Source organism: Manacus candei, unplaced genomic scaffold (assembly GCF_025592945.1).
Source record: "Manacus candei isolate 608988 ecotype Guabito, Panama unplaced genomic scaffold, ASM2559294v1 h1tg000046l, whole genome shotgun sequence".
Classification (NCBI taxonomy): domain Eukaryota; kingdom Metazoa; phylum Chordata; class Aves; order Passeriformes; family Pipridae; genus Manacus; species Manacus candei.
Genome location: NW_026138094.1, coordinates 1,590,439 through 1,615,173, shown reverse-complemented (window position 1 = coordinate 1,615,173; position 24,735 = coordinate 1,590,439). Strand labels below are relative to the sequence as shown.

The following is a 24,735-nucleotide window of genomic DNA, read 5'->3' as shown; positions in this document are numbered from 1 at the left end:
TTTGGAGGTCACGTGTGTCCCACTCTTTGTTTTTTTGGGGAAGCACTTCCTGGGGTGGGGTAAAGGTGATCTTCTTTCCGTATCTCCACTCAAGGTTTGTTTTGCATGTCAGTGGATGTCTCATGGGTGACCTTTTTGCGTTTGGCACGATGCCCTGCACGGCCACACCGCTGGGTTCCCGGCAGTGAGCCCCGGGAGGAGCCGGGGCAGCCCCGGCGCTGCAGTGCCCAGCCCAGCTCTTTGGACCGAGCTGTTAATGCGTAACCGGGGCACGGGCCGGGAGCTCTGCGGCCGGTGGGACTGCAGGGTGAGTGCAGGGGGACGGTGGGTGCCAGGGCGGGGGGAGCCACGGGGCACGGGGAGGGCACGAGGCCATGGGGAGTGTAGGGAACAGGAGTGTGAAGGTGTGGGGCACGAGGATGGGGGTTGCGAGGGCGTGGGGTGCAGGGACACGGTGGGGAGGGCAGAGGGGCGCGTGGCCACACTGCATCACAAGCCCGTGGGGGCCCATAGGGGACAGGAGGGCGTGGGGGTCATGGGGATGGTGTGAGGACACAGGGGCACATGGGGGCATCCACCTGCTGCCTGTCGGTGTGGTCCCACCCATGAAGGAGAGGGCAGCCAATGTGGCTGCACCAAAACAAAAGGTAATGAGCTGTCAGGGGGCTGGCACTGGGTGGGGGAACACGGAGGTAGCATCAGCCCAGGGGACCTGGAAGTCACTGAGCCTGGAAGGGTGGGGACAGCCAGGAACCCTGGGGGGCCTGGAACTCTGGGAGGTCTAAGCCCAGAGGGGTCCTGGGGAGTGCCCTTTAGTGGTGGTGGACTTGGAGAGGGGGGTCCTCCTGATCCCTGCCAGGGTCCTGGTGAGATGTCCTTGAGCTGCAGGCACACCAGGGGTGCTGGAGACCCTGGAGGGTGGTCTGAGGTCCTGGGTTCCCACCATGGCCCTGTATCCTGTCCTGCTGCTGGGGAGCCATGACCCCAGGAACAGACTGCTCCCCCATGGTGGCTCTGCTGGCCTGTGGAGCCCCACACCACCTTCAGCTGCCAGTGTTGAGGGGGATGGTCTCCAAAACTACTCACATTCACCAATTTCACTTGGGACTGCGTCCCTCCCTTCGGTGGGCCCTGATCTCACACTGTGAGAAGACGATGATGACCCTGCTGTCTCCTCCTTCTCCACACAGACCTTTACAACTGCCCTCAAAACAAAGACAACTTCTTACTGCCTCTGTCCTTACACAGAAGTGCTCTGCTCCTACAGTCGATCACTGCCTTGTCCGCAACTTCTCTGCTCTTCCCTCATCCTTCTCCAGGCAGAGGAACTGGGAAGGTGTCCAAATGGGATGATGCTCTGAGGGTTCCTGCCCTGGCATAACGCTGGTTCTTCTGGCTTTGCTGGACTAGTTCTCCCAGTATGATGCTCCTTTAGGACCAGTTCCCATGCAAACTACCACTCATTCCTACCCCTTGCTCCTGCACTGTGCTAGTTATCAACCTTTTTCCTTATCTGGCTTGCACCAAGACCTTGCAATGAAGGATGCAGCCACATTTATTTTTTTTAAAATCCCACTTGCAAAGGGACTCACGGAGGCTGGTGGACACTGCCACCAGTTTGGAGGAGGAGTACCAGCACTCCCTGATGCATGTAATCCTCTCCTGTAATTCCTTGGAATTATGGAAGAGCAAAGACCTTCCCAGAGTTAAAGGAGAACAGGAATTCAGCACACCAGCCCCATGGGCTCAGGACCCCATGAAATGGTCCCTTGATGTGCTAGTGCAGGAGCTGCTCTGAATCCCTACTGCAAAGGGTGTTCTCCTCTCAGAGACACAAAACTGAAAAGCAGAGCGGGACATTTGACCTTCCCAGAGGTGATCCCATCTTTCTCTCCCCAGCCAGCTGTTTCTCTAGTGCATTGAAGCTGCAAACTTCTAGAGATGGAAGGAAACCAGATAACCCTGGACAGCCTTGAGAAGGGCATGGATAACCCAGCTTTCAGCTTTCAGGTAAGTCTTCCCTTCCCTTGCCTTGCCTTGCCTTCCCTTCCCTTCCTGTCGGGGAACAGGGTGCTCCAGCTAATGATGTTTTCTAGGGAGAGGAGAGACACTATGAGGAATGTGGTGGTCCAAGTGGTGAGAGCCAAGAGAAGAGGAGAGGAGAAGGGAAAGGGAGATTCTCCTCCTGTTGCAGGTAGGATAACCCCCACATGTGTGTGTGTGCTCTGTCAGAGACAAACCTCATTTGGGAGCAGAGTAGGGTCATATTGACCACACATGGGGGACAATGTCTGATGGGTCATTGTGGCCTTGTAAGGTGGCAGTGGCAGATCTCTGTCCCCCTAGCAGCCACCCGGTGCCGGATTCCACTCATGGTGCCAGGGTGTTGGGATGTGTGGACCATGGCACACCATTACCACTGTGCTGCTGCCAAAAGTGGCCTGGGGGAGGTGTGGTCATGACCTAGCTCTGCTGAGTTGGCTTCAGTTGGGTTGCACTGGGTTGGGTTGATCTTCCACATCCACCTTCTGCGTCTCTCACGTCTTTGGCATGTGACTCTCCCCAGGAAGGCCCTGCAGCCAGTATCCAAGGCAAAGCACTTCTGCAAGGCTCATGCCAAGGTGTTGAAAAGGGTTGTCCTGGGGCTCCTTGGAGCAGGTGAGCACTTCCTGGCACTCAGACCCCACCTCCGTATTCTTTTTGGCTGGCCATGCCCCCAGCCTCCACACACTGAATGTGGTCACTTGTGGAGGTTGTATCCACTCCCAACCCTCACTGCTTGCCCCTTCCTCACCCCACCACTCCTATCCAGAACTATGTGCCCCTCACTGTCCTCCTCTCCTTTCTCCACCTGCCTGAAGGGTTTGCTCTGCCCCTTCTGCTCCCTGCTGGGGTGGTGCTCCCTAAGGTCTCCTTGTGCAAAGATGGGAACCTTGAGGGTGGCCAGGGGAGGATATTTGGAGGAAATGAACCTCCCCCTTGGCCCCAGTTAGTGTTATGAACCCATGATCCTACAGCCCTGATGTTTCTGACCCCCAATGTGCCTTCTCCAGCCTACCTGTGCTACTTCATTGCGGCCTGTTACCTCAACTTCCAGCGAGCCCTTGCCTTGGTGGTCATTACGGCTGTGGTTGTCTTCTTCGTCTGCTGGAGCTTCTTCAAGAAGCACTGTGGGGCAAAGGTACTGCATCTCCTCCGTCCCATTGGGAAATGCTTCCAAAAGTCCTGGCCGTGGCTGAAATGGTGAGTCAGGAGAAGGCAGGGCCAGATCCCTCCCAGCATCTGCGTCCCCTTTCGTGGCTGTCCTGTCAGCACAGCCACAGTCAGTGGCATGGGCTTGTGCTCTAGTGCCATGCAGGCACCTCACGAATGACAAGGCATGGCCCAGCCTGGAGCCTTGTAAAAACCATGGCAGAAATGTTTTGCTCATCTGCCTCGGTAGCGTGATGGCTGTTCACATCCCTTGTTTGTGTCTGAGCCCCAGGTTTTTCAGATGCATGGACCTTACGGTGGCAACTCCTGCACAATCAGCTCCTGCCCTTTGCAAGCTGCTCTCCCCATGGGGACATCCTCTTGCTGACAGTCTGGTGTTTCCTTTGCAGGCTGCTGTGGGTGGCCATCCTGGCAGGCCTGATCGCATGGCTGGTTTTGGACACTGCCAAAAACCCAGAGCAGCTCATCTCATTAGGTGGCTTCTGCGCTTTAGTGCTGTTCCTGTTTGCCTGCTCCAAGCACCACGGCGCGGTACGTGCTTCGGGTGTGGCTTGGCCATCAGTCCTCTCACAGGAGGTGGCCACCCAGCACTGGAGAACAAGTGCTTCCTTCCCATGGGCATCTCCTTCCCTGGAGGAAGCAGAAGCCCAGCATAGCTCCTGGGCAGAGCTGGGCACAGCCTGGGGAGCTGAACTGGTTGGGTGGATGGACCCCAAAGCCACCTCACTGCTCTTCTTCTCACTGCTCTCCTTCCCATTTCCCAACCCAGGCTGCCCCACAGTGCCTCTGTCCTGTTTTCCACCATGTCCCTTGTGGTGGGTCAGACCCAGAGGCCCAGCACCAGCCCCACACTTGAGCTTCAGGTGCTGTGGGTGGAGAGTGGGCCTGAGCTTTGCGTGCCCTGGGGAACTTGGTCAGAAGTGACTGAAGTCCCAGTGGCTTCTAGCCCAACCTGCTTCAATGTTTTGGGCAACCCCTCCATCCTCCTCCTCCAGAGGGTTAATGAACAGGCAGTTTTGGTCTAGCAGGTCTGTGCTACCAGTGAACCATCAGAAGGTCTTGATGCTTGTCCCCTTCTGGATCAGGCTGGCAAGTTATGTTCCAGCCAGTTCGAGTCCCACCAACTCAATATCTTTCTCTGTCACCAACCCATGTTTGTGGGTTTCTGTGACACTTTACTGGTCTCCCCATAACCCTCACCCAGGGCACAGTGTATGGTGTTTACTGTGTGCTGAAAAGGAAGCCTGTAGGCCTTGACAACATCGCAGTCCCCATTCTGCTTTTGTCCCCAGGTGTCCTGGAGAGCCGTTTTCTGGGGTCTTGGCTTGGAGTTCTTATTTGGAGTCTTTGTCCTCCGAACAACCCCTGGTGTCCAAGCTTTCAAGTGGCTGGGTGACCAGATCCAGGTACTACATCTACTCATCCCATCCCATGCTTGCACCTTGGGATGAACAGGAAGAGCAGGGGATGGCATGGGCTGGGGAAGTGGCAAGGACTGCACACTCACAAACATGTATGTTGGGAACTGGAGGAAAGCCAGCTCTTCCCTGGTTTTCTGAAGCAGCCCAGACCCCTTGATGTGGTCTCCCTTGCAGGCTGTAGCAGAGCCCTGTGGGACAGCCCACCAGCGTCCCCAGCTTAGGTTTCAGCAGGTCATTCTCTGGTGTGCAGTCAGCTGTGGGACTGGGGATACAGCCCCCTGCTAGGCAGAAGTGAGATGTCAGGAAAGGACCTAATGGAGATCTCCATCCTACTGTGTTACTTCTTCCCTTGCAGATCTTCCTGGGCTACACCACAGCTGGCTCTGGCTTCGTCTTTGGGAACACACTCATTACAGAAGTCTTTGCCTTCCAGGTCAGCTGGGGAATGGGGTGTGGAGAGGTTTTCTTCTAGTCTGGCTCCTTGCTGGGTCCTGAAAGGCACAGAGCTAAATGCAGCCAGATTTGCTGCAGTAGAGCTTGAGCTTCTCAGAGATGGGTTTCCCTTAGCTTTGGATCCATCTATGGACCTTCTCAGTACCGTGGGGGATTTGCACTGGTCCGTGTCCCTCCTGCCAGCCTGGCCCAGTGCTGTGGCACCCAATAGCATGGGCTTGCTATGCAATACCATGCCATGCCCAGCTCTTGGTCTCCAAGTGTGCCTGTGTGTGTCTCAGCTCTCCATTAACCCTGTGCCCTGGTGCCTTGCCTGCAGACCCTGCCCATCGTTGTTTTCTTCAGTTGTGTGATGTCCATCCTCTACTACCTTGGCGTCATGCAGTGGCTCATTCTCAAGGTAGGGCCTCACTCCTGGATCTGGGATAGCTATGGGAAGGAGAAGAACCTGGGGGGTTCTCCGACTACCACAGTCAACTGAGGGATGTCCCGGAAAAATTGTCATGGTACTACTTTGTGGTGATTTGTCCTGCTTAAAAGAATAGACACAAACCCCATCTTTCTTGCATGTCCTTCTGAGAAAGCCCAACCCTAGGGCTGATGTTTCTATGCAGTCTGGGGGTGCTTCCCAAGATCACCTCTGTGTAGGGGCCAAACAGTGCCCTGCTTCTTGGGGATGGTGGCAGGGTGCCAGGAACCTCTGTAAACATGGTGGCCTTGTCTTTCCCCAGATCTCCTGGCTGCTTCAGGTCTCGTTGGGCACCACTCCCACTGAGACCCTGAGTGTAGCAGGGAACATTTTCGTGGGACAGGTAAGGGCCTGGGCAGGAGATCCAGTTCCTCAGCGCTTATAGCTGAGCCTGCCCTGGAGAAAGGGTCTTCTCCTCCCTTCCTAGGAGACCTGAGGCCCTGTGTGGCCCTGTCTCAAGGACAGCAAGGTTTTCTCTTCTGCAGACTGAAGCCCCGCTGCTCATCCGCCCGTACCTTGCGGACATGACCCTCTCAGAAGTCCATGCTGTGATGACTGGTGGCTTTGCCACCATCGCAGGCAGTGTGATGGGTGCCTACATATCCTTTGGGGTGAGTGCATGAGTAGATGTATGCCACATGCTCCCTGCTGCAGAGTCCTGACATGCAGGAACTGCCCTGGACTTGATGGTGGGAGACCTCCAGCAGGTGCCCCATTGTCCCCTTCCATAAGCAGGATGGAGGCAGGGTGTCCAGCCTCACCTTGTCCCAAAGACAGGTCCAGCCTCACCTTTGGTCAGAACCTCAGAGCCCTGCCAGGTAGAGGGCAGTGCTGTGGGACTCTGACTGTGTGTCCCTGCACAGCAAGCAGGGCAAATCCCACTGAATCATGGGATAATTTAGCCTGGAAGGACTCTCTGGGGGTCTCTGATCCACCCTCCTGCTCAAATGAGGTTATCGCAAAGCCCCAGGGGATGCCCAGGGCTTTGTCCAGGTTGGTGGTGAATATCCTCATGGATGGAGGTCTCCCCCCAACTCTCTGGTCTCCCCGACAGATGCCTCAGTCACAAGAAACAATTTTTTCCTTATATCCAAGTGGAATTTCCCCACTAAAGCTGTGCTGGTGATTCTCACCCTTTCACTGGGTACCACTGAGCAATGTCTTCCCTCCAACCCCTTTTACATGGTCAGAAACAGCCATACCCCCCTCAACTCTCTTTTCTCTCAGCCAAACAAGCCCTGCTCCTCCAGCATCACCTCAGTGCTCCTGGCCCTGACACCCAGGGATGCCCTATCTGGTTTGTCAGTGCTCTGTCATGGGAAATAAACCTTCCCCTTGACCTGCTGCCTGAACTCCTGCTATTTAAACATTAATTAGTCTCCTTAAATGAGGAACCAAGGGTGGAAGGTCAGAGAAATGAGACATTGACAGGGGATGGGTGAGGCTGGGAGCTTAGCCCTTCATCAGAAGGTAAAAGTTCGCAATGTTACACAACCTATTGCTCTGATACTGGTAAATAGCAACAAGGGACAAGAACCATCATAATTAAGTCAAACAGCAGGAGAGGTTAACATCCCCGAGGACATGATCACTGCAGCTCCAGCAATGCCTCCATCCAGACAAGCTGCCCCATGTGCTTTGCTGCTTAGTTGGGAAAACAGCCAGTTTGTGCACCCTGAGCAAACAGGGAGCCCTGAACTGCTCCAAGTGTCACTGGCTGATGCCAGCCCGATGCTGGGATGCCCTGGTGTGGTGTGTCACGGGGCACAGCCTTGCACAGAGGTGTCTAAGCCCCTGGTCTGCGCGTTGCAGATCGACGCGGCGTCGCTGATCGCAGCCTCTGTGATGGCTGCACCCTGCGCCCTCGCCATGTCCAAACTCGTGTACCCCGAGGTGGAGGAGTCCAAGTTCAAGGGCAAAGAAAGTGTCCAAATCGCCAGTGGGTGAGTGTGAGGGGACAGGTGGGGGAGTGGGAGTGCATTGGGGGGTGGAGTGTTTTGCCACTGTGGGGAAGCCGTGGGAGCAATTTGGGGCACAAGTGGACACTGGGGGTGGCCCAAGGCTGGGAGAGCTTGTGTTGTTCAGACATCCACGGATTGACACCTGACTTTGCACAGGGGATGCCTGGCCATATGAGTACATTGGGGTCTTTTTCCACACAGGGAAGAGCGGAACATCCTGGAAGCTGCCAGCAATGGGGCTGCCACCTCTGTGGGGCTCGTGGCCAACATTGCAGCCAACCTCATCGCCTTCTTGGCGGTGCTGGAGTTCATCAACGCTGCCGTGCGCTGGTTTGGGGAGATGGTAGACATCAAGGATCTCACCTTCCAGGTATTCCCAAGAGCAGACCTGTGGTCTGGGCTGCCAGACCCTGCATCCCCCAGCCATCCCCACCTTTGCCTGCTGCCTTAGTAGGCTGTTGAGATCCTTGCTGAGTGTTTGGCAAGTGCTGGCAGTGGGTGTCCAAGCTGGGGGCTATGCAGAAGGTCCGCTCTGAGTCATTACCTTCTGGAATGCTTTTCCCAGGTGATCTTATCCTATGTCCTCATGCCCGTGGCCTTTGTCATGGGGGCAGACTGGGCAGACTCACCGGTGGTGGCCGAGCTCCTGGGGATTAAGATCTTCCTGAACGAGTTTGTGGCATACCAGCAGCTGTCCACATACAAGAAGAACCGTCTGGCGGGCCTGGAGGAGTGGGATGGGAGCCGGAAACAGTGGATATCTGTGAGAGGCACCTGCCACCCTGCTGGGCACAGGGCAGGGATGAGACCAGCTGGAATGGGGCATGGGAACTGGCCAGAGTGGTAGGCAGGCAGAGGGTTGGAAAAGTCCTTTAAGATTATCGAATCAGGATGATGGTGCTGGGGGTGGGAGAGCACCTATGGCCAACTAGACTTGGATGTTCCCCAACTGCTGGGTATGGGAGGAAGGAGTCAGTGACGCCCTTTCCCATTTATCCTGCTCCTTGATGGAACAGATCATGGTGCTACAGGGCCCCTGTCACCTGTCCCCGCAGCCCAGCCTCTCCCAGGGACAGCCTTCATTCTTGCTCCCCAAAATAGCTGAAAGGATAAAGTGTTGGGGTGGAGGACTTATCTCCATCATGTCTGTCTGGGCTGGGAGCTCTGACATGGTGCTCAGCTCTGGGTGCTCTGGGGCTGCTCCTGGGCAGAGGTGACCGTCCCCCTGTGCCCTCCAGGAGCGAGCTGAGAGCATCACCACCTTTGCCCTCTGTGGATTTGCCAACTTCAGCTCCATTGGGATCATACTGGGAAGCCTGGGTGAGTATAACTCATGTCCTAGGTGCCTAGGCACAAGGCAGGGGGGATCCTGGGCTAGGGAGCAAGGGCTCATCTGGGGCAGGAGGAATTTGCCCTCAAGCCTCCATGTTTGGTCTCTGCCAGGTAAGAAACAGGATTTGCATGATGTGAAAGGAATGGCTTTGCACTGCACCCATGGGCAAGAGCATGTGCATGTCCCACAAGCCTGGGTGTCACCCAGCTATGGCACAAAGAGCAGAGACTCCGGTGCTGGGAGCGTTGAGGGCTCTGGTTGATCACCTGTGGGTGCAGGGTGGGCACAGCGCTCTGCCAGCACCCACTGCTGCCAGGACAGGCAGACAGTGTGCTGGGTGCTGGCTGGGACCACCATGTCCTCCAGACAGCAGGAGTTGGTGTGGGGAGGGCACTGTGTGGCAGAGCCAGCTGGGGACCAGAGACACGTCCCTATCTGTCCCCAGCAAAGGGTAGAGCTGGAGTCAAGATGTGACTCCCCCTGGTCTCTGTTTTGCCCCACAGGCTCCCTGGCACCTCACCGCAAGGGTGAGTTTGCCTCCGTGGTGCTGCGGGCCCTGCTCACCGGCATCTGCGTCTCCATGCTCAACGCCTGCCTGGCAGGTAGGTCCCTGCCCACTGCCAGCAGGGCCAGAAGGAGCTGGGGAGGGACATGCACAGGGTTGAAGACCCCTATAGATGCAGGTTCAGGAATGGGGGTGGCTGGCCTGTCCTCCCCATGGCTCTGCCAAGGCCTCCAAACCCTGTTCTCCCCTCATGGCTCTGCCAGGGGCTGCCGAAGCCCAACAGCTCTCCTGGGGCCCCTCGTCCTCATCTGGGCTGGGATGGGGACATATCAAGGGCAACATCTGGCATACTGCAAGGAGCTCCCTGCAGTTTCAGGGAGTGAGGTGGGATAGCTCGTGGGACCTGCACAGTCCCAGGTACAGGATTCGCTAGTTGGGCTATGGGATTTGTGAGCAGAGTTGGGACACAGGACTTACAGGTATGCTTGGGGTATGGGATTTGAATCCATGGTCCCTCTCAAGTCTCAGTAGGAGACCTTGTCCCCCAGGTCTCCTCTATGTGCCAACGGAGGTGGGTGACTGTGTGACGTTCTTCAGCATGGCCGACTTCAACAGTACCAGCTACAGCATATACACCTGCTGCAAGCAGCTCTTTGCCAGGTGGGTATGAAGGGCCCCAGAGCTGTCTGGGACCCAGGTGATGGGGCAACAGCTTGTCCTGACCACATGTCTCTCCTTCCAGCTCGGTGTTCGAGAACGGGACACTCTCCTTCACAGGATCCTGGGCTGGGCAGGCGGAGAGTGTGCTGTGGCTGACGGAGTGCTGTGGGCACTACAACCACACATCCTGTGCAGGGACAACCTAGAACCATGGGAGAGGCACCAGGGTCTGCAAGGCTGGCCCCAAAGGTAGCAAAAACCCTGACAGACACCTGAGCATTTTGTCTTCTCCACTCCAAAGTGCTGATGGACATTTGTGTGCACCTTGCAACCAGCACCCTTAGGTGCTGGCCCCATGGACACAAGGAAGCTGCTCCCAAATAAATTATGGCCATCCCCATGTGCTTGCCCTCAGACCCCCTCTGGCCCCCACCTGCAGCTGTTCCACCACAGCACAAGGTGCTTTGCTGAGGCTGCACCCCATGCTCACTGCAGACCTCGCAAGCCAAGCCTCACCCACTGCCAGCTTTGGGGTCTGGCCACAGCCACCCTCTTCTCCCCATGGGGCATGGATGGGGGTAAAGGTGGTACTTGAAGATGTTTCCTTTCTCCAAGCACAAAGCTGCCCCATCACCCCTTGCTTGGGTGCCTCTTTCCCGCAGGGACCACAGTGCTGGGGAACAGGCCAGTCCTCCTCACTTTATTGCACTCGAGAGCACCCAGTCGCCAATGTGGCCACGTTATGTACATCGGTATTTTACAATCACCCAGCGAGAAAGGACCAGGGCCCCAGCGTGCACGGTGCTCCCAGCCCAGCTGCTTCCCTCCGCCAGGCTGCACCGAGTCACTGTATGGGACCCCACCATGCAGGGGGGTGTCACTGGCACCCAGCACCCTGTTCCAGAGCCCCGGGGAAGGCGATGCTCTGCAGCACAATGAAGCCGACAGTGCTGGGCTCTCTGTGAGGCCCCTGCCCACTGCCACACTCCGCTGGCTGCTGCACGCCTGGGTGAGCTGACGGGCACAAGGGAAGCTTGATGCAATGCAGGGTGCTTTACTTTCCAGCATGAACATCACTGCCTGTCCATCACTGCCTCCTGCCACAGGGCAGCAGGATTTGGAGTGCGTGCTGCCAGCTGCCGCTGGAGTCTGGCATGTGCCAAGCAGGGGTGGTGCTAATTAAGCATGACCAGGTCATGGTGTGGGGCTGGGTGTGGTGTATGGGGTCTTTGTATGGCAGGGGGACAAAGAGGAGCAAGTCCTGAGGGCTGGACACCCACATGTGCCAAGGCAGAGACTGGCACGGAGAGGAGGTCACTGATCCTGGGTATCCCATGTGAGGTAGAGCATTCTTACCATGGCGCTGGCCAGCACCATAGCAGCACCATCACCCTCAGCAGCCACCCAGCAAGGGTGTGGGAGACTTCCCACAGGGCACAGGGGAGGGGAGGGGTGCAAAATCCCTTCCCTGTGCAGCTGCTGGTACCCACCATGGGACTGGCACACACTTCAGAGCCCCACGTCATAGCAGAGGAGCCCTGCAGCCACCACTGAAACCCTCTGCAGCAAAAACGGTGTACCAGGGCAAATGGGACTGCCTGGGTGCTGTTGGGGTTCTCAAGGGACAGAACACTGGCAGGGCTTGGCCTGGTCACTTTATGGAGGACACAGAGAGGGACATGAGGTGCTGGGAGCCAAGAGGCATCCCAGACTCCCAGTTTGCTTGGGGGAGCCAGGCAGGGGCATGGCACCTGCAAAGCCCAAGGGAGCAGCTCTGCCCCTGCCTTAAGGAAGGCACATGGAGAGAGTCAAGACAGGAAAGCGAGCCCCAGTGTGGAGGGGCACGTGGCCCCACAGGCTCCACCAACAGCAGCAGCTCTTGTAGAGAGGTACTGGTGAGGGATCCCCGCTGTCCACAGCTCACAGCCCCCCACAGCCCCAGTCCAGCCGCTCACACTAACACACACCACACAACACAAGTGCTGCGGGCCAGGGCAGGGCTGGAGGGAGGAGAGTTTTGGCAGAGACCACTGCCAGGATCTCCCTTTTCCAGACTGGCCACGGGGCTGCTCAGGCTGGGTCCAGAGCGGGGGTCCCAGCTGCAGCGGCTCCGGCTACTGCAGGCAGCCAGCCCTGCTGCTCTCTCCCGACCTGGGTTTGGAGGCTGTCGGGACCTCCCCTGTTCCTGCAGCTCTCCGGGAGCTCTTGGGGCTCACAGCAGCCTTGCGGGTGCCCTGAGGACTTGACAGCGCCTTCTTCTGGAGCTGGGGACTGGACTGGGCAGATTTCCTGCCCAGGGAGGGGCTCTTGGAGCCCTTGGGCTTGGCTGGCTCCAGTGTCTTCAGGCCCAGGATGCTGCAGTAACGATTGCACCGGTGAGCAGCCGGGAATTGCTCCAGCAGGGAGGGGAAGCAGCTCTCCTTCAGCCCCTGGTACCTGCCAACACAGTCATCCTCAGCCCCTGTTTTGCACCAGGAGATGTCCCATCAGAGCAGGGAGCCGAGGATGGAGCCCGACCTCACTGACCACCATTGCCCTTTGCCAGGTGAGCAGCAGAGCTGGGTTTGCTGCCCCAGCAGCTCGGGGTCACTCACCCTTTCAGGTTGGTAGCGATCCGCACATTGGTCAACTTCCAGCCCACTCCTGCAATTAAAGGAAGGACAATCAGGCTCTGTCCAGAGAAGGATGGGCACTGGCACCAAGGGTAGGTCATTGCCCTGGGAGCTGGGCTCCACAGCATGTGGGGAGAGAGGCAGGAGGGCAAGGCTGGGGCTTTTTTTCCTCCTTTCCCAGGCCAGAGGGTGGTGAGGGGCCACAGGAGTCAGACAGGAGATCCCTTTACCTTCCATGTCAGTCACAAGGATGTTTCCATTTGTCCACTGGTAGACCCAATGCTGGAAGGTACAGCATTTGAGCACGATCTCCGAGGTGCCTCTTGCTACCAAGCTGCCATCTCTCTCGGTGACACAGTACTGCTCACAGGGCCCACCCAGGTCCTCCTCCATTGTGGCATAAGGGATGTTGTTGGCCGGTCGATAAACCAGGTACAGTGGAATTATCCTGTGTGGGAGAGCACAGATGGGGTCAGCATGGTGAGCTCTCCCACCACTGCAAGCAGAGGTTCACACCATGGTCTGCATCCCTGGCTTTTGCCTTCCCCTAATATCCCCTCTGTTTGAGGGTGGGAGAACAGTGCACTGTCCCTTGGGATGCCCCAGCACCCACAGGGAACCCTCCCACAATTCCTGGGATGCTCTGCCAGGGCATCAAGCCAGTGGAGCTGCAGCACCTTACTTACTCGGGCACTGCTCCAAAATCAGGGACGGCTCGTGCCTCGGCAGCAAAGATCTTGCAGTACTCACGGCTGGAGTTCTGGACTTTACATTCCTGGAGGTGCAAACAGAAGAGTCAAGGACCTGTCCTGTCTCGCACCAACACCTCCCTGGGACCCCTGCCAGTTGTTTCCCTGTCCTGGTGGTCAAAGGACAAGTGATGGGAAGGTTCCAAGCAGCTCTGTGTTGCTCAGAGAGAAGAGCTGAAGCCAAGAATGACAAGGACATGACCAGACCACTGCTCTTCAGAGCATTCCAAAAGTGGAAGGAAATAGCAAAAGTGGGCACAGAGCTGGGGACTGTTTGGGGACCAACCTACACAGATGGGGAGGGTGGAGGGGAGACAGGTGGATGGTGCCCCACAAGGATGCCCACCTGGATGGTGATATCATAGTTCTTCTCGATGAGGCTGTTCTCATTCTTGGTCCCAAAGACAATGAAATTATGCACTTTGATGACACAGGTGTGGCCAGACTCAAAGACGGGCTCCAGGCCGTAGATGGCTCTGGCACGGCAGGCTTTGCGCAGGAAACCAGCGCCCACTTCCATGTCCTCGCTCACCACGCGCCCGAAGAGCTTATCCCCCCAGTAGCCTGCGTCAGCCAAACCCTTTGCAAACACCATGGGCGTCATCTCGATCTCCTCTCCAACTGCTGGGGGGAAGTGCTGGTGAGTGGGGACAACGTGGGCACGTCCTGCCCCTTCCACAGAGCTGCCCGTCCCCCGCACAGCGAGGGGCAGTGGTCACAGCTCATCACATAGGGCCCTTACCTTCAATCTCTTCCCGCAGGCTAAATCCTGACAACACTAGAGGAGACAGAAAGCAAAGAGGTGTCAAGGTCCTGACAGGATTCCACCCTGCCCCATGCACTTGCATGACTAGGGATGGCAAGTAGGATGGTGGGAATTGCTCATAAATTAGTACACAGAGGCAGATGCCCCTCACAGAGGTGGTGTTACGGGATATGCAAGGCTCCCCTGCTACAGCCTGGCACCAAGCCCTCTCCACAGTTGGGCACACCACCCCATAGCACAGCCAGGCAGATGGGAGAGGCTGCTGAGGGCTCCTCACCTTCTGGGCTGAGCAGGAAATCAGTGGAGTCGGTGCCGTACTCGTTGCTGATCACGCACCGGTAGACCCCGCAGTCCTTCTGGGACGCCTGCACAACAGCCAGAGCTGCCTGGCCCTCGTCGCCAGCACTGGGAAAAAAATGGAGCGTGGCCTCAGCCCCGTATGGTGTGTGGGGGCACACAGGAGCCCTGTGACAGGCGCTGCAGGTGAGCACCGTGCTGCCCTCAGGGGGCTGGAAGAGAGCTACAAAGAAAGCCAGCCCAAGGGTATCCCAGCTGCTCCCCTGGCACGTCATGGCACCAGGAGTCCTGCCCTGTGCTTTGTACTCACAGAGATGCTCCTCCTCCAGGCAAGCCCTGCAAAATCTGGCCAGGATTGGGCTACAGACTGATAAAGGTACTTGCCTCTGAGTGAGGCTGGGTCAGGGCTTTGCAGAAGTAAGAGCTGGGACCCTCATCCTGAGACCTGCTGCCTGAGCAGGCTCTGCTCTGGTCCCCTAGAAGGCAATGGCCACTCCTGGTCCATCTGCCCCAGCTCAAAGATCTGCCACAAAAGAGCATTTCTGCCCCAGAATCACCTCTTTCTGCCTGCTCATTATAAAGGCAGATCAAGCAACACTCAAAGGCAAATCCTAACTGATGCACATGATGTTCCTACACAAATCCTCTGGGCTTGAGAACAACTTGCTCTCCATAGTGCACCCAAAGGAGCATCCAGGATACAACCAGCCACCCATATGTCCCAATATGCTCTCCCTGCACAATGGCAATACCAAGGGATAAAGAGGGCACGGGTAGAGCTGCTTTTGCCAGCGGTGATTGCATCGAACACCCTCCCAGCACCGCTGCCACCCTCACATGGATCATTTGGGGTCACTGTTTTGCAGTTTACATCCACCCTTCAGTTACTGCTATGGGCACAATACCTTCCCTGCCCTCCCCAAGGTCTGGGTACTCAAAGCACAGACTCCAGATGGAGCATCAATAGGACAAATTTGGAAGCAATTCCCCATCTGGGCGATCTTTCCCTCCAAGGGCACTGAGAAGATGAAGTTCACAACGTACCATGCCACGCACTGAGCTTCCCATGCAGCCTTAACAGAGGGGCACTTTCACACCCCAGTCAAGGCAAGGAGCTGGATTTAGCAGGTGACACACAAGGACTACGACGATGCAGAGCTGGCAAGTTACCTCCTTTGGGCTTCAGCTACAGGGATCTCGTCCTTGTACCACATCAGCTTAGAATCACTCAATATATTGAAGAACTGGCACCAAAGTTTCAGGTTTCCTGATGCATCGGAAAATTGTTCTGCCCTGATCTTACGGACCACCTGTGGAACTAAGGACAGGGTGTAAAGAGATGGATGGTGAGACACAGAGTGCTGGCTGCAGCTCCAGGGACAGGCCAGCCTACCCCAATGCTGCTGCTCAGGGCTTTGGTGTTGGGTATCACACATATGTCAGCACAGCCTGGTAGAACATTACCCTCCCAGGGAAGGTCTCAGAACTCCGCTTGGATAAATAAGGTGGGATAGAAGTGGTACAAATTCATTCAACAGTGCAGCACTGCAATACCCAGTGGAGCTTGGTCAGACACAATGCAGAAAACACTATGGAATGTTGGAGGAAACATTTATCTACTGAAGTGGGGATTTATTAAGGTTTTTCTTACTTTGCAAGAGTGCTGCTTCCTGTGAGGGCATCATCTCCTTCAGCTCCAGGATTATGCCTTTTCTAATTCAATGCCACGAGGGATCAAATTAGCATTGACCACCTCGCTGATGCCCACTGAATCAGAATCATGGTTTGGATTCAAAGGGACCTTCAAGACCATCTTGTTCCAACCCTCTTGCCATGAGCAGGGACACTTCCCACTAGACCAGGTTGCTCAGGATCCCTGATCAGCATCAGGTTTGGTGAGGACCAGAACAGGGAGACCAAAAACAAGAGGATTCTATGATCCCTTGGACCAGGGAAGTCCAGGCTGTGGAGACAGCCAGTCTCAGTGCTGCTGCCTCTTGCATTCCTCCACCCTCCCTGCACTGGGCAGAAGTTTTGGGGGAGACTTTTGGCTTTCACACAGCCAAAGGACAATGCTGAAAACCCTGCAAGTACAGAGAACTCATGTGGCCCCAACTCACTATCACCAGCTCCCTTTGTAGGCAACAACAGAACACGGTTTATGGGGATTAGCTCCTCCCTCACCTTTAAATGGGTTATTTGCTTTCTGGGACTCTGTTCGCTGTGCTTCTGGCTTTGCATCTCCAGGGACCTCGTGGTCACCACTGGTGTCACCTGGAGGCTCCTCGTACAGCTTAGGAACCTCCAACGTGGCCATCTTCCTCGTGAGGGTTGGAGAGCACTGCTCTGTGGGAGAGGATGGAGCCAGAGCAGGAGAATGCAACAGGGGTGTGTTCTTCCTGGATTGCTGTGGTGAAACAGTTGGACTTCTCATGTGTCCTGGGCTCTCCAGGGTTGCTTCCTCTTCCTCCCCCACCTGTTTGGGTTTTGGCAGGTATATTTTCCGTCGGGCTCCCAAAGCGAGCTCTTCTGGCGTGGCACAAGGTAGCACTGCCAGAGGGTCACCAGGGCTCTCTTCAGAGCTCACTGGAGGCAAATCAGAAGAGTGAGGAGGCTGCCCTGCTCCTGATGCTGGCATGCTGCCCACCACGATGGAGGGCACAGAGAGCAGGGGTGGCCCCTCGGCCTTGGGGGCAACCCCGGCGCGTTTCTTTGGTGGCACAGGCCTGCAAGCCAGCATCTCCTGGCTGAGAACAAATTCCTCGTTGATCATGCCTGTGATCCGCCTGGATGTCCTGGGGGTCAGAGGCAAGTTCTCTGCTGTCTGAAAGAGCTGGTTGTTTTGTACCTTTTCCAAAACTCTCCTTGAGGTGCGAGGGCTCAGCCCAGCAATGCCTATCTCTGGCATCATGCCTTCCCCCACATCTGGCTGCTCCTTGTCCCCAGAGTCAGTGTCTCCTTTTGTGGCATCCTTACTGCTATCTGACATTTTTAGAAGCAGCAGCAGGTAGTTCTTTAAGGAGGAAACCAGGTTTTTGTGCTGCATTTTCTCCTCCAAAGACACCTCCTGACATCTCTCGGGACCAGGCAGGACCAGCGGTACCTGTGGCTGGACCTCAGCACCTCCTTCAAAAGCCCCTGGAGGTGCTGCTGGTCCTTGGCATGGAGCTGTGGCTGTCTGCTCTCCTCCTTCCCTCCCCTGAGGTCCCACGGGCACTGGTTTGGCATTCTCCTCTCCTAACATGCTGGCTGAAAACGTCTCTTGCGGGGCAGATCCATCTGTCTTTGTGGTTTCCATTTCTCCCCTCACAGGAGGAAGCAGCTGGGGTCCAGATGGGACCTCTCCTGTGGTAGCCTCCATCCCTGGGGCTCCATGAGCTGTCAGCAGTGCCTCCCGAGCCACCAATGGCTCTGCTGCAGGAGTAGGAAGCAGTTTTTCCTTGGCAAGTGGAACTGATGCAGGAGCTGCTGTTTCAGTGTCCTGCTGCCCCAAAATTGTCCCTCCTGCCTCCCTGTGCACAGCCCCAGGACATGGCTGTGCTTCACCACTCCCTCCTGTCCTCACACTGGGATGGCTCTCAGACAGCTCTGCTCCTGCCTCTTTGCTCTTCCCATCCTTGACTGTCTGATGTGGGATTTGCTCATGAGAAACATTTTCTCCAGTGCTTTCTCCAGTTTTATCCTTTGGAGGACTCAAATTTTTTAGCGATGGCTCTTCCCTGCCTTGGCTTTTGTTCTCTTGATTTAACAGTCCTTGCTGAGTCTCTCTGCCCTCAAGAGCATGGGAATGTCTTTCTGCCTGTTTCCTGGGGGGTGGGTGCTCCTTGCTGGACTGTACGTGGTCTGGAGAAGGTGCTGTTGGTTTTGGTGGCTCCTGAGGCCTCAGCCGAGGATTTGTCATTTTCACAGCCCCCCTGGTTTCCTGGCAGACAGGCACCTCCTTTCTGACCTCCTCTAACTTACTGGCTTGCTGACCAGACTCTGTGCTTGGACAAGACACTGGGTGTGTTAGATCACCAGGAGACTGTCCCACTGTTGCTGCAATCTAGTAAAAAAAAAAAAAAAAAAATTAGCATAATTTTACCGCATGGGTCTGCTCAGTCATACTTGTGGTCCACCTGTACCATATGGCACCGCCCAATTTCTGAATCATGAGTATTAACCTGATACTGCTGATACCCATCCAGGGTCTCCTGGCTTTGCCATCATCCCACAGGAAGGGGTCTCACCTGCTGCATAAAATGTATTTTCTTTTCATCAGCTCCAACCCTTCTGCCTTTCAATGCCTTTGCTGTGCACAGACAGGCAGGAGATCTGCCTCTCTAAATCATTCAGTGGCTTCTAATCCAACCTCCTCTGATTCAGCACCTTCCCAAGAGCAAAACTTTTCCCTCTTCCCCAGCCACTGCCAAGACCTTGCGTAATTCCCTTGCTTTTGTTAAATATTTGGTGCTCCCCTATCTCCACTCCAAGATGGGGCAATGGGGATGTCAGACACTATCTGGATGAGGCTGCCCAAGTGATTTATAGAGAAACTGTACACCATGACGTTATCAGCACTGCCCAACCATTCTGTTCCTCTGACATTTGGGAAGCTCCGAAGTTTCCGACCGCAGCTACCCACCAGCAGGCATTGCCTGCTGCGACGGGTGAGCTCTATCCCGAGGAGATCTGCTGAGATCCTCCAGCCAAGGGGCACCATCTATTTCTGTAGGGAAGGCAGAGATACACGCCCTGCCTGGCTGATGCTCTGTGAGCAACACCAGGACAATCGCATGGGGACACAACAGGTCCCCAAGGATCTGCTGCTAAGGATTTTCTCCTGAGGTCCCTGACTTGAGCTTTAAGCCTACCAAATGGAGGCTGTGGCAAAGGAGGGCTGTAGCACTTGGACCTTCTATTTTGTGCTGCCTCTGCTTCGTTTGATAGCTTGGGAAAAAGAGGAAAGGTAGCACCAGTCTCTCAGCAAGTCCTTCCCAGAGGAATTTGTAGAATCATAGCATGGTTTGGGTTGGAAGGGACCTTAAAGATCACGTCATTCCAACCCCCTGCCATGGGCAGGGACACCTTCCATTAGAGCAAGTTGCTCCAAACCCCATCCAACCCAAACTTGAACACTTCCAGGGATAGGCAGCCATAGCATTTCTGGGCAACCTGGGCCAGGGCCTTACCACCCTTTTAGCCAACAATTCCTTCCCAATATCCCATCTAACCTTGCCCTCTGTCAGTGTGAAGCCATTCCCCCTTGTCCTATCACTCCAGGCCTTTGTCCAAAGTCCATCTTTGACTGTTAGGACAAAGTGAGTATCGGAGGGTTGGGCTGGGACGAGCACCATTAGGGGCCACTCCTGCCCACAAAATTCAAGTCTCCACACTCAGGATGTGCAGAAATGGGGCTCCAGTTCTCAGGGTTGCACAAGGCACCTCCAGATGCCACAGGTCCCTGCTGCTGTTCTCTTGGAGTCATGTCCCTATCCTGCCTCAGAGGGCAGGACCTCTCCCTTGGGAGGGCAGTTCAGCACTCAGGCTTTTTAAGAGACTGATTTTAAGAGACTGACACAACTCATGCAGTGAAACCCCTCTCAATTTTACCACAGTATTTGATCCTCCATGACACAGAAAGGGATGGGGATGGGAATAGCCCAATCTAAAGGAGGGGCCAGCCCTGGTCCCTCCACTCTGGGGCTGAACCAGGGGGGCTCCAGGTGGGTCAGGGCTGCTGGTTCACAGGTGGAAGCACAGTGGTGGCTCTGTACAGTGGTGCTGGTCAATGGAGACAACTCTTTGGCTGAAGAGGGCTCAGGGCTTGTGGGGAATTTGCTTATTACCAGTGCACGAGCTAAAGCTCAGTCAGAAAAGCTTTCTGGGAGCTTTTCAGGAAAGCATCTGTCTTTAAGTAACTGTAAATCACTCAAAACTAGGGCCATATACAAGAAATATAATAAAATCATCAGTTCAAATTTTGAGCAAGAGTGATCATCATGCAAATCCAGTTTCTTCTCAGCTCTTGCAGAGGAGGATGCTCAAAAACTGGCTTCAGACCATAGGGTCTGGCATTTTGCTACAGTCAAATCCAGCTCAAAAGAGGAGTCCTGAGCATGAGGGCCAGTTAGGTCCCCAGGCCAGGATAATACCCATGTTATGACCTTGTCTTGTTTAAGAGAAGAATAAAAGAGAAAAAGACAAGTAACCCGTGTCCTGAGGAGTGAAAATATCCTCAAACATGCCTGGAATCAGCCTTAAAGGGCTTTAAAACAGCTTATTTGGTCTCACAAAAGCTTGAGGACTTTCCCCAGCAGCACCAAGGAGCTGAAGGATTCAAATTCAAATCAAGAGCATCCCCTTTTGTCTCCTCAAAGGCACACCAGCTGACAAGTCACAGGTTTCCCTCTGTGAGTGGGATTTTGAAGAGAAAAATACCTTGATGCATGTCAAAAGCTCAGGGATGACAGCCCAAGCCTGGCTGCTGCACTCCAATATCTTCCACCCTCTTTGAGAGCAAGGGGTGTAAAAGAGAGCAGAGAGGGGGGAAAAAAATGGATTTGCCACAGGCTGGCCTACACAGCAATAATTTCTGCAGCAATATGTGATGCTGTGGGTCAGGTTGGAGATGGATTCAGGGTGCTGTGCAGTGGCAAGGCCAGAACAGAGATGGTCACTGCATAACACAGCAGGTTCTTACCAGCAAAGCTCCTCCTACCTGTGGCTAAAGAAATCTGAATGAGGAAAAAAGGATTGGGCTTTTTTTCCACTGAGGCACCCAGCAATCCCACTTTCTGTATTGTGGATGTTTCCACATCCTGAAGTATGTGCATTACCTACCAAGGGAGAGGTGCTGTACCTGAAGTCTTGTCTGTACCAAAAGTGTGCACCTACCACAGCCCACACTCCAGATCCTGATAGCAAACTGGACTCCAAGAACCTTTTACCACAGAAGGGATGATTAAAGAAAAAAAGGTAAAAAATAGTCTGGTAGGTTCCAGTCTAATATTTTCATGGAAAATATTTCAGGTTAAGCGACAAAAATAGCAGTTGACTAAAAGATGCGCTGAGGGTCAGGAGCAGGTGCTGTGCCCTGGCACTTCATCACCATCACAATGAGTCTCTCAACAGAGTTTTTCCAACAGGGAAGAGCCAAAAAACCAGTCCAGACCTACTGTATACATGTTGCACTGTAAACAAACCTTGAGTCCCTGCGGCGCAGCTCATGTGTTGTACCTGGCACACTGTGCTCATTTGCATGGGGGGGCTCGTTAAGCGCCGCTGAAGCTCCGGCTCCCTTGTTAAACTGAACAGATGCCATTGGCCTCATCTGTCTACGCACAAGGCCCCCACCCCCAGCTATAAATAGCCATTCAGTGCTGCCTGCTGAACTGATCTGAAAACATTTCGCATGAGGTCAGGCTGCCGATTAAACTGCAGAGCTCACAGCCACCCCAGGCCACCCGGAGACCAGCTGCTCGCATGGCCCCGGCTTACATCTCTCACCACCTCAGCTGACATTTGTTTGGAGATGGGGTGGAAGCTCTGCTCTCCGGGCACACAAAGTCCAGAAAGCCCTTTCCCTGGGTGCTTTCACCAGTGGAGAGCTGTGGAGCCTCGGCAGCAGATCCCACGGGGCACTTGCAGCCCCCCACGCGTGGTGCCACAGCACAACCCTGCAGCACAAGGTATTTTCTTGTTGCCGCCCCTGCGTTGGCTGCTCTCTCTCCTAGTTACCTCTTTGTTTCCCTCCAACTTCTGTGCTTGGTGTTGGCCTCTCTGTCTCTCGGACAGCACAGGTCCTGCCTCTGACACCTCAGAGGACAATGGAGCATCCTCTGTCTGTCTGCTGATGGCCACTGGCCGCAGGGCAGTCTCGCTCCCGGCCTCATCCTTGGCTCCCACCTCCTCCTTCCCTGCTGTTGGATTCACCTGCTTATCAAAATACATGTCCTTTAATGAGAAGTACACGTCATCACTGGTTTTAGTGTCCTGATTCACAGCTTTCTCAGGCTCTTTGACTTTCAGACTGGTTTCCACTTCTTGATCCTTTGCCGCCCTCAAACGTGCATTCTTACGTAAGGGGACAGGAGGGGCAAACCTGGGATTTGAGGAAGGATTGGCCCTGTCTCTCCCACTTTCTTCTCGCTTGGAAGCTTCCTGCGTTGCTGCTGAAGGAGCCCCCACCTTCTTTTTCTTTTTAGCTGCAGAGTCTTTCGCCCCTGGCTTAGTCGCCAGGTCCTCCACTGTCTCATAGATATACGTGAGAAAGCTGTTCCCGTTCTCCTCCCCAGTCTCCAAAGTGGCATCTCCATTGGTTGTCACCTCTGCTTTCAGAGGTGCTACCAGTTTGTTTGAGAAGCCCATCACTGCACTGACTGGCTGCTCCTGTGTCTCAGCAATATCCTTGTGCAATCTGGACTGTGAATCCGCGACGTGCACTTTCGCTGCATCTTCCTTCTCCCATGAAGAGTCTCCCGACTGGAGATTCTGATCCCTAGCCAGCCTCCGCTTCCTCTGGAGCCTCTCGGGGCTCATTCCCTGCAACTTCTCCACCTCCACGTTTTCTTTTCCTCGTTTCTTGCCCTGTTCTATCTCTTGCAGCTTTTCTTCAGCTTTTCTCTTTATTTTGTCAAACCATTTCTGATGGATTTTGAATTCCGTCATGGTTCCCACTTCCAGCACACCAGAGCAGGACACGATGCCTTTGGTATTTCTAGCTGAGGCCTGGTAAATGCCTGCATCTTCTTCTTGGCACCTGGAAACCAAAAGCTGTGCATGAGACCTACCCATCCTCCCCAGGATTCCCACTGGGCACACAGGCATTCCCCACCTGCTCTCCCACTTCCTGCTCCAGGGAGGCCAGAAAATGAAGATGTGGCCCATGAGATGCCCACAGAATGTGTGGAGGCCTGGGGCTGGTCTCCCTCCCCGGCTCTGTGCTCTCTCAGTACTAACAGGCAAGGAGGTTTGATGTTAAATCCGTGCCCAGCTCCACCCTGGGTTGTAACTCTGGTAAGAGAGGGCTGTGATGGAGGAGGAACAGGCAGCACCAGGCTTCCCAACTGTTCTTGGTCACATTCCTCTGCAGAACCTTTTCCTCTCAGCTCTTCACAGCCTACATGAATCCTATTCTTCCTCCACTGTACTGCCTTACCAAAGCCTTCCCACCCCATGTCACAGGCAGCAGCACAAGCACGTGCCTGCCATCCCTGTTGTCACCCCTCGAGGACACCTGGCCCATGGAGATCCCTGCTCCTGCAAGAGGTGAGCCAGCCTCTGACAGAAATCTGGAGTACACCTGGGGCAGCAGAAAAGCCCAGGCTTGAAGCACAAGGATGACAGGACAATCAGCAACACTGATATTCTGCATTTTCTGTCACTGCTGCACCTGTCTGACACCCCAGTTGCAGGACTTGAGGTGCCACAGGTCCCTGCCTGCTGGAGATACAGTGTGCCTGGCTCTTCAGAAACACAGTCCTCGCTTAAAGTTAAAAGAAGCTGGTAGCCAGGGCTGGATAAAGGAGGGCCTTGCCTCCATTCATCAGTGCCAAAGCAGCCCTTTCCATGGTGACAGCTAGGAACGGGACAGGGCTGTAGCTTAGGACACTCCTGTGAACTGTTTCTGTCCTTGTCCTGCCTGACTCCCTGGACCATCATCCTGGGGGCAGACAGTGCTTTGCCGTTGGTCACCTTTGTCCAGCCCTATTGCTCAGTACTGGAAGGCTCCAGAGAGAAGCATTTATCCTGCCCTTCCTGTTGCTTGCAGCATGGCAGCTATCCCTGGATGCAGTAATAGATCTCCTACTTTTATGATTGGGGAGTCACCAGAGCGAAGAGCTGGAAGGGAAGAGACAGCCAGGAACTTGCAGTGGGGAGCAGAAGGGGCCAGCACAAGTGCTGGGGGGACATCACTGCTGACAGCTCCTCCAGCTACTGAGAACACACTCAGAGCTTCCACCACCAAATCCAGCCCCTCTCCAGCTCCTTTACTCACTTGTACAGCTGCAGGGTGTGGCGATTTCCATGACGGAATATCTCGTACTTGGGTAAGCCACAGTAGCGATCCATCTCCTCATCATCCTTGTACCATGTCACCTCCGGCTGCGGGAACCCTGGGGAGGAGATGGAGGGTGTGAAACATTCCAGCCAGGAGTACAGCCAGCCTGGTATCAGCAGCAAACCAAAACGCTCCAGCAGACCAGGACAGATGCTATTCTGGGCTCACCACATTCCTAAATCACACAGCAGAAACAAACAACGGAAACTTGATGGGCTTATCTCAGACTTTTATCACTCTTAGGAATAGGGCTA

The 24,735-nt window shown here is 55.0% G+C and overlaps 2 protein-coding genes across 5 annotated transcripts in view; one reads left to right on the top strand and one right to left on the bottom strand.

The window, feature by feature from the left end:
* The first annotated feature begins 59 nt into the window (after positions 1-59).
* LOC127475061 (sodium/nucleoside cotransporter 1-like) lies at positions 60-10,779 on the top strand. The gene is made up of 18 exons (XM_051796433.1): positions 60-307; positions 1,900-2,010; positions 2,097-2,194; positions 2,567-2,658; positions 3,054-3,243; positions 3,603-3,744; positions 4,506-4,619; positions 4,990-5,067; positions 5,407-5,487; positions 5,819-5,899; positions 6,042-6,167; positions 7,369-7,499; positions 7,719-7,887; positions 8,083-8,280; positions 8,756-8,837; positions 9,354-9,452; positions 9,904-10,015; positions 10,098-10,779. The coding sequence occupies exons 2-18, from the start codon at positions 1,942-1,944 to the stop codon at positions 10,219-10,221; spliced, it is 1,986 nt and encodes a 661-aa protein (XP_051652393.1). The 5' UTR covers positions 60-307; positions 1,900-1,941; the 3' UTR covers positions 10,222-10,779.
* Positions 10,690-24,735, bottom strand: part of ALPK3 (alpha kinase 3) — a 33,783-nt gene continuing 19,737 nt past the window's right edge. For 3 of the 4 annotated variants that reach the window (XM_051796363.1, XM_051796365.1, XM_051796366.1), the window contains 11 exons: positions 24,419-24,536; positions 22,159-23,179; positions 16,624-18,484; positions 15,610-15,757; positions 14,420-14,547; positions 14,119-14,154; positions 13,723-14,000; positions 13,314-13,402; positions 12,858-13,075; positions 12,610-12,658; positions 10,690-12,451 (listed from right to left, as the gene is read on the bottom strand). In XM_051796363.1, coding sequence (XP_051652323.1) covers positions 12,130-12,451; positions 12,610-12,658; positions 12,858-13,075; positions 13,314-13,402; positions 13,723-14,000; positions 14,119-14,154; positions 14,420-14,547; positions 15,610-15,757; positions 16,624-18,484; positions 22,159-23,179; positions 24,419-24,536 — 4,268 coding nt within the window. In that variant the 3' untranslated portion in view covers positions 10,690-12,129. The remainder of the gene's footprint in view (positions 12,452-12,609; positions 12,659-12,857; positions 13,076-13,313; positions 13,403-13,722; positions 14,001-14,118; positions 14,155-14,419; positions 14,548-15,609; positions 15,758-16,623; positions 18,485-22,158; positions 23,180-24,418; positions 24,537-24,735) is intronic. The other variant, XM_051796364.1, reaches the window with a different exon arrangement.